Here is a 12,758-nt window from a genome sequence, read left to right on the forward strand (position 1 = left end):
GTGGTCCCGTGAAAGACAAAACGAATTGTGTGAGGGGTGGGAATGGGCGGATTTTGCCATTCCCTTCTCCGCCCGTTGTATTGGGCAGTTCAATGATGAGAAATGTCTCAGTACCTGGAGCAAAAACGTTGCTATCAAGGAGCACGAGTACAGGACATCAATAAGCTGCTCCCAAACATTTTAACCCAGCATCAGGAAATTGAGTATCATAGTTAATGTTGGATTCAATGACATTATGAAGGCCAGCTCAGAACAGCTGTAGATGATAGATTTTAAAGAACTGATTGGGTCACAACTTGACACCAACAAACGCCCCGTAACATCTGGCCCTCTGCCCTCTCTAAATCATGGCATTGAACGGTTCAGCAGACTTTTAGCCCTCCATAACTGGCTATGAGACTATTGCAGCTCTCAGGGTGTAACATTTATTGACAATTTTTATTACTTCTGGAAACAAAGCTTGTATTATAAGGAGGATGGGATCCACCCAAATCATTTGTGTTCCTGGATCCTTTCACAGCATTATAAGGCTGCGTTGAGACAATTACTTATCAATGACCCAAGCCCAGCTCATTTAATCCCTACTATTTGTGTGGCTGAGTTGTCGTAATGCGTCAGGAAATGTACTTTATCCCATGTGCGTTGGAAGACACAATGTAAGTAACCTAATTTATGTCCCTCTTACTGCCCTGAATGTCACTGCTGATCCCACAGCTATTGTATGCAGTAATCATGTGCCTATGTACCAGAGTGATACTCTTAGCACTGAGGAGGTGTGCCCTAGTAGGATGTCCACTGTTTGCAGCTCACCCTGCACTAACATAAATAAGATGAGCATGTACATCTCTGCTAAGCTTCCCAGGAAAGTAATAAAAAATATTAAGCATCCCAGAAAAGTGCTAAAAATGGCCCACGTTAACATATGTACCTTAAGAAACAAGGTTCATAAAATCAATAATTTGCTAGTAACAGATGACATTAATATTCTGACAAAATCTGAAACTCACTTAGATATAATACATTTGATACAGTGGTAGCAATACATGGTTATAAGATCTACAGGAAGAGCAAGCTTCAAACTGTAACTAGTGCCTGGTTCAGGTTATCAGTCAACCTACCAGGGTAGTTACAAACAGCACAGGAATTAAGTCATCAACATGTATTGATCACATCTTTACTAATGCTGCAGAAATTTGCTTTAAAGCAGTATCCAAATCCATCAGATGTAGTGATCACAATATAGTAGCCATATCTAGGAAAACCAAAGTTCCAAAGGCTGGGCCTAATATAGTGTATAAGAGGTCATACAATACGTTTTGTAGTGATTACTATGTTGATATAACAAATATTTGTTGGTCTGTGGTGTGTACTGAAGAGCAACCAGAAGCTACACTTGACACATTTATGAAATTGCTTATCCCAGTTACTAATAAGCATGCACCCATTTGAAAATGACTGTTAAATCCCCATGGATTGATGAGGAATTGGAAAATTGTATGGTTGAGAGGCAAAAGGAATGGCATATAAGTGTGGCTGCAAAACCGATTGGCAAACGTACTGCAAATTGAGAAATCGTGACTACTGAAGAAGAAAAAAATGAAGAAAAGACTACACTATGAAACTAAGATAAATGACATAAAGAATGATAGTAAAAAGCTTTGGAGCATCTTAAATGAAATTTTGGACAAAAAAACTCCACTCCATCATTCATTTTATTTTAATTTTATTTATTTCACCTTTATTTAACCAGGTAAGCCAGTTGAGAACAAGTTCTCATTGGCAACTGCGACCTGGACAAGATAAAGCAAAGCAGTGCGATTAAAAACAACAACACAGAGTTACATATGGGGTAAAACAAAACATAAAGTCAAAAATACAACAGAAAATATATATACAGTGTGTTCAAATGTAGCAAGTTATGGAGGTAAGGCAATAAATAGGCCATAGTGCAAAGTAATTACAATAAGTATTAACACTGGAATGATAGATGTGCAAGAGATTATGTGCAAATAGAGATACTGGGGTGCAAATGAGCAAAATAAATAACAATATGGGGATGAGGTAGTTGGGTGGGCTAATTTCAGATGGGCTGTGTACAGGTGCAGTGATCGGTAAGGTGCTCTGACAACTGATGCTTAAAGTTAGTGAGGGAGATAAGTGTCTCCATCTTCAGAGATTTTTGCAATTCGTTCCAGTCATTGGCAGCAGAGAACTGGAAGGAATGGCGGCCAAAGGAGGTGTTGTCTTTGGGGATGACCAGTGAGATATACCTGCTGGAGCGCATACTACGGGTGGGTGTTGCTATGGTGACCAATGAGCTAAGATAAGGCAGGGATTTGCCTAGCAGTGATTTATAGATGGCCTGGAGCCAGTGTGTTTGGCGACGAATATGTAGTGAGGACCAGCCAACAAGAGCGTACAGGTCACAGTGGTGGGTAGTATATGGGGATTTGGTGACAAAACGGATGGCACTGTGATAGACTACATCCAATTTGCTGAGTAGAGTGTTGGAGGCTATTTTGTAAATGACATCGCCAAAGTCAAGGATCGGTAGGATAGTCAGTTTTACGAGGGCATGTTTGGCAACATGAGTGAAGGAGGCTTTGTTTGCGAAATAGGAAGCCGATTCTAGATTTAACTTTGGATTGGAGATGCTTAATGTGAGTCTGGAAGGAGAGTTTACAGTCTAACCAGACACCTAGGTATTTGTAGTTGTCCACATACTCTAGGTCAGACCCGTCGAGAGTAGTGATACTAGTCGGGTGGGCGGGTGCCAGCAGCGTTCGATTGAAGAGCATGCATTTAGTTTTACTAGTGTTTAAGAGCAGTTGGAGGCTACTGAAGGAGTGTTGTATGGCATTGAAGGTCGTTTGGAGATTTAACACAGTGTCCAATGAAGGGCCAGATGTATACAAAATGGTGTCGTCTGCGTAGAGGTGGATCTGAGAGTCACCAGCAGCAAGAGCGACATCATTGATATACACAGAGAATAGAGTCGGCCCAAGAATTGAACCCTGTGGCACCCCCATAGAGACTGCCGTAGGTCCAGACAACAGGCCCTCCGATTTGACACATTGAACTCTATCTGAGAAGTAGTTGGTGAACCAGACGAGGCAGTCATTTGAGAAACCAAGGCTATTTAGTCTGCCAATAAGAATGCGGTGGTTGACAGTCGAAAGCCTTGGCCAGGTCGATGAAGATGGCTGCACAGTACTGTCTATTATCGATCGAGGTTATAATATCGTTTAGCACCTTGAGCGTGGCTGAGGTGCACCCATGACCAGCTCGGAAACCGGATTGCATAGCGGAGAAGGTACGGTGGGATTCGAAATGGTCGGTGATCTTTTTGTTAACTTGGCTTTCAAAAACTTCCGAAAGGCAGGGCAGGATGGATATAGGTCTGTAATAGTTTGGATCTAGAGTGTCACCCCCTTTGAAGAGGGGGATGACCGCGGCAGCTTTCCAATCCCTGGGGATCTCAGACGTTGCGAAAGAGAGGTTGAACAGGCTAGTAATAGGGGTTGCGACAATTTCGGCGGCTAGTTTTAGAAAGAAAGGGTCCAGATTGTCTAGCCCAGCTGATTTGTAGGGGTCCAAATTTTGCAGCTCTTTCAGAACATCAGCTGTCTGGATTTGTGTGGCGGGGGGGCATGGGCATGTTGCAGCGGAGGGTGCAGAGCTGGTGGCCGGGGTAGTGGTAGCCAGGTGGAGCAGCAAAATGCTTGTTGAAATTTATCGGTAGAGACAGTGTTTCCTAGCCTCAGTGCAGTGGGAAGCTGGGAGGAGGTGCTCTTATTCTCCATGGACTTTAGTGTCCCAACATCTTTTGGAGTTAGTGCTACAGGATGCACATTTCTGTTTGAAAAAGCTAGCCTTTGCTTTCCTAACTGATTTTCTATATTGGTTCCTGACTTCCCTGAAAAGTTGCATATCGCTGGGGCTGTTCGATGCTAATACCGTACGCCACAGGATGTTTTTGTGCTGGTCAAGGGCAGTCAAGTCTGGGGTGAACCAGGGGCTATATCTGTTCTTAGTTCTGAATTTTTTGAATGGGGCATGCTTATTTAAGATGGAGAGGAAAGCACTTTTAAAGAACAACCAGGCATCCTCTACTGACAGAATGAGGTCAATATCCATCCAGGATACCCAGGCCAGGTCAATTAGAAAGGCCTGCTCGCTGAAGTGAAGGCATATTGACATGGGAGGTAGGCATAAAGCAGTCACAGGTGTTATTCGAGAGAGCTAAGACAAAAGCTGGTAATGGCGACAAAAGTTTGAGCTGAGGCTAAACAGATCAACAGGATGGTGTACCATATAAAGGAACAGTCCAGCAGGCATCAGCTGTGTAGCTGAGTGATCATAAGGTCCAGTGAACAGCAATAAGTAAGTCCGGGAGCAGTTCAGTGGCTGCTTACGCTACAGGCGAGCTGGAGGCACGGCTGTTGATTGCATGTGCTAGCGGGCCGGGGCTAGCAGATGGATCTTTGTGGTCGTCGCAACGGGAAGCCTGTTGAAACCACATCAGACGATTATGTCGGCAGACCAGTTGTGATGGATCGGCGGGGCTCCGTGTCAACACTAGGAGGTCCCGTCCGGTTGACAGAGAGGTAGATAGCCGGGAGATGGGCCTGGCTCGAGGCTAGCTCAAGGCTAACTGGGGTTAGCTTCAGGACAGTGGTGATTAGCCAACAACGTCAACAGCCATTTTGTTGCAGCTAGCTAGTTGCGATGATCTGGTGTTAAGGTCCAGTGATTCAGTGATTCCGGCAGAAAATCCGATACGCTCTGGTTCGATAACGCGATATGCAGACTGGCTGATAATTGTCCAGGCTAGAGCTGGCTGGTAGGTAGTGCAGGTCACGGCCACGGACAATGGTGAAGACCGCTAACGGTGGCTAATAGCAAGTAGCTAGTTAGCTGTCTAGTTTCAGCCAGAGGTTCTGGATAAAAATGTATGAAGAAATAATAGAATCCGTTCCACATTGGGTGGGGCGGGTTGCAGTAAAGTATATTTAGTTAAAGGATGGAAAGTGAGATTGAGAAATATACGAAAAATAAAAAACAGGCTATTGTTTTGGTTGTGTTTTGGGTTATGTTTTGCCCAATAGTAACTGAACGATTACTGCAGTCATTTTCTTTCTAAGTGAGTAGATAATGTTTCTGAACACGTTTACACTGAACAAAAATATAAAAGCAACATGTGAAGCGTTGGTCCCATGTTTCATGAGCTCAAATAAAAGATTCCAGAAATGTTCTGTATGCACAAAAAGCTTATTTCTCTCATTTTGCGCACAAATTTGTTTACATCCCTGTTAGTGAGCATTTATCCTTTGTAGATACCTGACAGGTGTGGCATATCAAGAAGCTGATTAAACAGCATGATCATTACACAGGTGCACCTTGTGCTGGGGATAATGAAAGGCCACTCTAAAATGTGCGGTTTTGTCACACAAACTAAGGGCTGTTTCGGAGTCGGGAGTTTTCACACGATAATTCCCGGGTTCTCATGCCTTATTGCTTAATTAACACCCAGGTCTGGTTCCAACCCCTACTGGCATTGTGGCCTTGAGCAAGGCAAATAAACCCCTAAATTCCAAATAATACTTGGGTAATGATCTCAGGCTAACTAACAGTGGCTTGCGAAAGTATTCACCCCACTTGGCATTTTTCCTATTTTGTTGCCTTACAACCTGGAATTAAAATTGATTTTTGGGGGGTTTGTATCATTTGATTTACACAACATGCCTACCACTTTGAAGATGCAAAATCTTTTTTGGTGTGAAACAACCAAGAAATAAGACAAAAAAACTGAAAGCTTGAGCGTGCATAACTATTCATCCCCCCAAAGTCAATACTTTGTAGAGCCACCTTTTGCAGCAGTTACAGCTGCATGTCTCTTGGGGTATGTCTCTATAAGTTTGGCACATATAGCCACTGGGATTTTTGCCCATTCTTCAAGGCAAAACTGCTCCAGCTCCTTCAAGTTGGATGGGTTCTGCTGGTGTACAGCAATCTTTAAGTCATACCACAGATTCTCAATTGGATTGAGGTCTGGGCTTTGACTAGGCCATTCCAAGACAATTAAATGTTTCCCCTTAAACCACTCGAGTGTTGCTTTAGCAGTATGCTTAGGATCATTGTCCTGCTGGAAGGTGAACCTCCGTCCCAGTCTCAAATCTCTGGAAGACTGAAACAGGTTTCCCTCAAGAATTTCCCTGTATTTAGCGCCATCCATCATTCCTTAAATTCTGACCAGTTTCCCAGTCCCTGCTGATGAAAAACATACCCACAGCATGATGCTGCCACCACCATGGTGTTCTCGGAGTGATGAGAGGTGTTGGGTTTGCGCCACACATAGCATTTTCCTTGATGGCCAAAAAGCTGACTTTTAGTCTCATCTGACGAGTACCTTCTTCCATATGTTTGGGGAGTCTCCCACATGCCTTTTGGCGAACAACAAACGTGTTTGCTTATTTTTTTCTTTAAGCAATGGCTTTTTTCTGGCCACTCTTCCGTAAAGCCCAGCTCTGTGGCGTGTACGGCTTAAAGTGGTCCTATGGACAGATACTCCAATATCCAATGTGGAGCCTTGCAGCTCCTTCAGGGTTATCTTTGGTCTCTTTGTTGCCTCTGATTAATGCCCTCCTTGCCAGGTTTGTTGTGGTGCCATATTCTTTAAATTTTTAATAATGGATTTAATGGTGCTCTGTGGGATATTCAACGTTTCTGATATTTTTTTATAACCCAACCCTGATATTTACTTCTCCACAACTTTGTCCCTGACCTGTTTGGAGAGTTCCTTGGTCTTCATGGTGCCACTTGCTTGTTGGTGCCCCTTGCTTAGTGGTGTTGCAGACTCTGGGGCCTTTTAGAACAGGTGTATATAAACTGAGATCATGTGACACTTAGATTGCACACAAGTGTACTTTATTTAACTAATTATGTGACTTCTGAAGGTAATTGGTTGCACCAGATCTTATTTAGGGGCTTCATAGCAAAGGTGGTGAATACATATTATTCTGCCCTGGAATTGCTTTCCCATGCAAAACTAGACAGATAGCTAAGAACTGAGTCTTCAATAAAACTTCCAAGGCGTGACTTTTCTTGAACAAATGTATTGAAAACGTTTATGTTGTGAAACTGGAAATACAGAAAATAATATACTTTAGTATTCACATTGACATACTGTAGCTGTACACTATACGTTAAGTTGAAGTTGCATAAATAAAAAAAAAGTGCCAAGTTACCATGTATCTGACATGGCGACAAACCAAATATATAATTACTCTATGAGTAACAACTAACCAACTCCTTTCATTACTCTAATAATGTGCAAACACTTCTGTACAATAACAAAGCATATTACACTAGAAACATTAACAAACTATAGTATAATATGTTTTACACTTCTTTTACATGACGCACGAGCAAACTAATACAGCTGACGGCATCTATGAAAGTCAATGCAATTTGCGTGAGTAAATGTAACCAACTAACATTGAGAATTAAGCAATTCTATCAATAACAATATTATCATCACTAGCAATATGCTTGAATTGAACTTAAAAACAAATATTTTCCGAGGCTGAAACGTGACAAGAAATAGTTGCACAGAAATAACTGTACCGTAGCGTTGTTTCTAGCTGCTTGTCTGCGTGCAGAATGACTACTCTACTTCCGTTTTTTGTACATTCTTCTAAGTACCAGAAAGCTCCACTAGGGGGCGATAAACACCATGGAACACAATGAAAGTCACTCTTAACCACTATAATAAAATAATCTGTTACCTTCTAACAGGATGGCAGCACACACATGCACGCACCACTTTTCCGTTATGAATTTTTTTGAATTTTTTGAAACAAGTAAAATTTTTCATTTCACTTCACCAATTTGGACTATTTTGTGTATGTCCATTACATGAAATCCAAATAAAATTCCATTTAAATTACAGGTTGTAATGCAACAAAATAGGAAAAACACCAAGGGGGATGAATACTTTTGCAAGGCACTGTATACGGTGCTCCCAGACTGTTACGAAAATAGTGTGTCGGGGTTGGGTCCTGTGACAGTATAAATATGCATTTCTGTACTGATAATTAAGAGCTTTTCGAAAGGACTTTTATTTTGAAAATTCCTCACGAATGATGTTAATTAAATGTGTTATGAATGATACTGCAACACTCAAAGGTGTTATGACTGGTTTGATAAAGTTGTTATGCATACCCCCTTTATATAAAGTGTTACCTACCTGTGTGTGTCTGACTGTACATTTTGTGTGTGCATGTGTGTACATATCTGTGTGTGGGTAGGAGTACATGTGCAGAGGTTTGTGTGTGTGCTGGCAATTGTTGGGCTGTGGTGTGGTATGCATCAAATTGAGTAATATTATAAGATTTTGGTATGTTATAAGCTACGTGATCAGTTAAAGATGTTACGTTATTCATCAAATATTGTTACTCACCTGATAACGTAATAACCACCATATTGCATAATAACTTATGTTAAGTGAAAAAGGTTATTACGTTATCTGTTCATGTTTTATTACTTTATCCGGTAAGTTATAACATTAACTGGTGTTTTTACCTTAACCGTTACTGTGTTTGTGTGAATGTGAATGATTGACATTTTATTTTCATGTCAAATCTCCAGTTGGCAACCCATACCTTACTGACCTAATTGACACAAACAACCATTACAATGATTCACGGTGATACTTCAGTGATAATTATTATAGTGTTCTAAGCAGTGCTGACCGCGTAAGGAATTATAAAGGTTATCCAAGGAATAATAATAATAACTAGAGCAGTAAAAAAAGTAAATACAGATAAGTAAATACAGAAAAATTAAACGTAAGGAGTTTAAACTCGGTCTGGCACAAAGAGAATATTGTGTGTACATGTGTGTATTTGCAGGGTTTTTAGGATTTTGTTAATGATATCCTCATTCATAAAATTATTGTTTTCCAACCTGCTCATACGAATATGGTGAGAAACTGTCCTAACGAGTCATGACTATAAAATACCCTCCCCCACCCCCTTTAGGTGTTGAGCCTCTGAGCCCCCAGTGGAGTGCGGAGTCTATAGGCCGCTTCCAGGCCCTGTGTGTGGGCCAGCAGCTCCACGCACGTGTCCTCTCCATCACAGAGCGAGGCTACGGACTTGAACTGGACAGCAGTGGTCAAAACGTGGCAGCCACACTGCTCTCAGAACAGCTGGCTAAAGCCCCTGGACAGAGCCAGGCCCAGGCTCAATCCGCTCCCATTGTCCCTAAAAAACCCCAGCAGAAGCCTGCCATTCAGAGAGACACCACCACCAGTGTGGGACCACCCAAAGCCAGAGCCGCCAATCAAAATGAGCTGCCCACTGCGAAGCAGGCCAAAAAAAACAATCAGAGCAAGGCTAGTGCTGGGCAGCTGGCAAAAGTGGCCATCCCATTTGGGTCCGATGGAACAGCATCTGGTGAGTTTAATTTACTGTATTTTCGGTATCAAGAATAGACTGTAACCATGTTTCCATCCAACTATTTTTAAACAAGTAAAGTACCTGTTGGATAAAAAAACTCATGATGGGCCTTATGGAAACATAAAATTGTAGGTAGACTTTCCAAAATGTTGACAAAACCAGATCTGTTGAAAAGGGGTGGATCGTTTTTGGGGTCTGAAATATTTCAGATGGTAGTGGAAACACTTTTTTTGCGCAATTGTTGATAGAATAGTGTTTACTTTTTTGCCAAGTAAAATCTGGTATCGTAGGATCGCGATACTGGTATCGTGTCAACACTCACACAATGCTAAGTTGTGTGGTCCTCCCACTACCACTCGTAAAAGCATGCAGTTTATTAGGCTATAGATTACATAATTTATGATGAATTTCACTTTGTTGAAAGTGCACAGTGATGAGCTTGATGCTCTTTTCCCAAAAATATTAAGGGTCTTAATTTGTATGCTGGTGACATGATGATTGGTGTTTGGCTGACAATTGACAAATGTGACCGACCGCCTCGATTCGGTCTTAAGCAGCAAAATTTGTAATGGTGTTTTTTTTTTTTTTTTTTTTTTTTTACATTGGATAAAAGTAGAGCCTCAGAGCTAGAAAATGGTATACATACACTGCAGTTGAGGAACAATGGGAAAGTAATTATGCCTTGAAAGCTGATAAACTTGTAACCCCACTTTTGAGAAAATGGCCCTTGAATGTTTTGGTACACCTACTGGACAGCTCTTCTTTGTCTACACCCATTCAGCATCGTTCACACCCTCTTAAGCCTTAGTCCCACCCATCTCTTTAAAGATTCACATGTGAGGCCATGTGGTAAACACACACTATATCAAATCAAATGTAAGTTTATTTGCCACATGCTCAGGATACAGAAGGTGTAAACGGTACAGTGATAATACTTTCATACTTGCATAGTAGCAATATCAAAAACAAAGTGTCAAGATGAAAATATTTTATATAGATATTTTATCGTTATTAGATGCCGCTTACCCGACACACTTGTCTAAATTGATGGGTCATGTGAAGGAAATGCTATAACCACCCATCACGCACATCTAGCTAAGTGGATGGGTAACTATTGTCTAGACACGTACACATGTTCATAAAATACAATTGATTGCCGTAACCACCCCCAGACACAACTGCTAATTTGATGGGACATGTAATAATCCGGCCGAATTGGAGTCTTTTGTTTAGACATGTAGCTAGCTAGCTAAACAATGAACCTGCATAACCCCAACTCATACTACTGCTAATACAAACAGTGTCATAGCTGTAGTATGAATCTGCAGGTAGCTAAAGCTAACAAACTAGGTTCAATGTTAACTAGCTAACATTAGGCTATAACTAGCAATGCAAATGGCTTGCTGATTCGAATAATATTACTACACAGATCATACACGTGACGTTAGCAAGCGAGCCAGCAAGCTAACATTTGTTAGCTAACTAACGGTATGCTTTAAACTTGCAATAAAAAAGACTTTCTGACAAAATTTGAAACGTATATCTGGAAAATGTGACTAGACTCTTACCCGTATACATGGATGAACGCTTCATGGCAGACTGGAACCATTTAACTCAGTTTTGTTTGTAGCTACATCTTGTTTGGCCAGCTTTGTGTCAAGTCACTCTGGTTCACACTGACTGTGGCGTGTGGAGAAAGTAGCTCATGACTTTTTCATACTGATCTGTCGAGAGTGTGTGCTAAATTCAGGGTATCAATGTTGTTGAGAAAAGTAGCAAAACTTTTGTAATTCTTGATGACTAACGTTATATATCTTTCATATACACTACCGTTCAAAAGTTTGGGGTGACTTAGAAATGTCCTTGTTTTCCATGAAAACATACATGAAATTAGTTTGAATAGGAAATATAGCAAAATGCATAGGAAATGTAGTCATTTACAAGGTTAGAAATAATGATTTTTAATATAAGTAATAGTGTCCTTCAAACTTTGCTTTCGTCAAAGAATCCTCCATTTGAAGCAATTACAGCTTTGCAGACCTTAGGCATTCTAGTTGTCAATTTGTTGAGGTAATCTGAAGAGATTTCACCCCATGTTTCCTGAAGCACCTCACACAAGTTGGATTGGCTTGATGGGCACTTCTTACATACCATACGGTCAAGCTGTTCCCACAACAGCTCAAAAGGGTCGAGATGCAGTGACTGTGCTGGCCACTCCATTATAGACAGAATAACAGCTGACTGCTTCTTCCCTAAATAGTTATTGCATAGTTTGGAGCTGTACGTTGGGTCATTGTCCTGTTGTAGGAGGAAATTGTCTCCAATCAAGCGCCATCCACAGGGTATGGCGTTGCAAAATGGAGTGATAGCCTTCCTTCTTCAAGATCCCTTTTACCCTGTACAAATCTCCCACTTTACCACCACCAAAGCACCCCCAGACCATGTTGTGGAAAATAACCACTATACTTTATTACAAATAAGGTCTTACAGAGTTTTTGTTGCACCAAGAAATTACTTTATTAAAGTTTCAACAAAGCCGATACCATTCTGCAGAATGGCTCAACCCCTTACGCTCTCCCTCCATCCTATATAGTCCCCTCTTCAGTTTTCCCGCTCTTGTATTGCTCCGCCCACTTCCTTTGTCTCTGAGGGCGACTAAACTCGACTTTTATTATGCACATAGTACTCCAACCAATCACTCACTCTCCTGTGTTGCACACACACTCATGTTTAGTTTAACCATGACAAGGCCCTAAATCCTTGAAACATACACAAACCCCACACACACAGTGAAATGACCCAATTCAATTCCTGGCCCAGTAACAAAGAAATCTCTATACTCTTGATTAACCCAGTTCTACCTCATAGTCCATTAAACTCTACAGTTCATTAATAATAATTCACCACAACCATCACATTGCCTCCACCATGCTTGACAGATGGCATCAAGCACTCCTCCAGCATCTTTTCATTTGGTCTGCATCTCTCAAATGTTTGTGATCCGAACACCTCAAACTTCGATTCGTCTGTCCATAACACTTGTCTGTTCTTTTGCCCATCTTTTCTTTTTATTGGCCAGTCTGAGATATGGCTTTTTCTTTGCGACTCTGCCTAAAAGGTCAGCATCCTGGAGTCGCCTCTTCACTATTGACGTTGAGACTGGTGTTATGCGGTTACTATTTAATGATGCTGCCAGTTGCGGACCTGTGAGAGGCGTCTGTTTCTCAAACTAGACACTCTAATGTATTTGTCCTCTTGCTCAGTTGTGCACCGGGGCCTCCCACTCCTCTTTCTATT

The 12,758-nt window shown here is 41.4% G+C and overlaps 1 protein-coding gene across 5 annotated transcripts in view; it reads left to right on the forward strand.

Annotated features, from left to right (window-relative positions):
* tdrd1 (tudor domain containing 1) overlaps positions 1-12,758 on the forward strand; it is a 135,969-nt gene that overhangs the window by 70,927 nt on the left and 52,284 nt on the right. For all 5 annotated transcript variants that reach the window (XM_041858274.2, XM_041858275.2, XM_041858276.2 and 2 more), the window contains exon 19: positions 9,042-9,458. In XM_041858274.2, the coding sequence (XP_041714208.2) occupies positions 9,042-9,458 (417 nt within the window). The remainder of the gene's footprint in view (positions 1-9,041; positions 9,459-12,758) is intronic.

This window comes from Coregonus clupeaformis, chromosome 31, assembly GCF_020615455.1.
Source record: "Coregonus clupeaformis isolate EN_2021a chromosome 31, ASM2061545v1, whole genome shotgun sequence".
Lineage (NCBI taxonomy): Eukaryota > Metazoa > Chordata > Actinopteri > Salmoniformes > Salmonidae > Coregonus > Coregonus clupeaformis.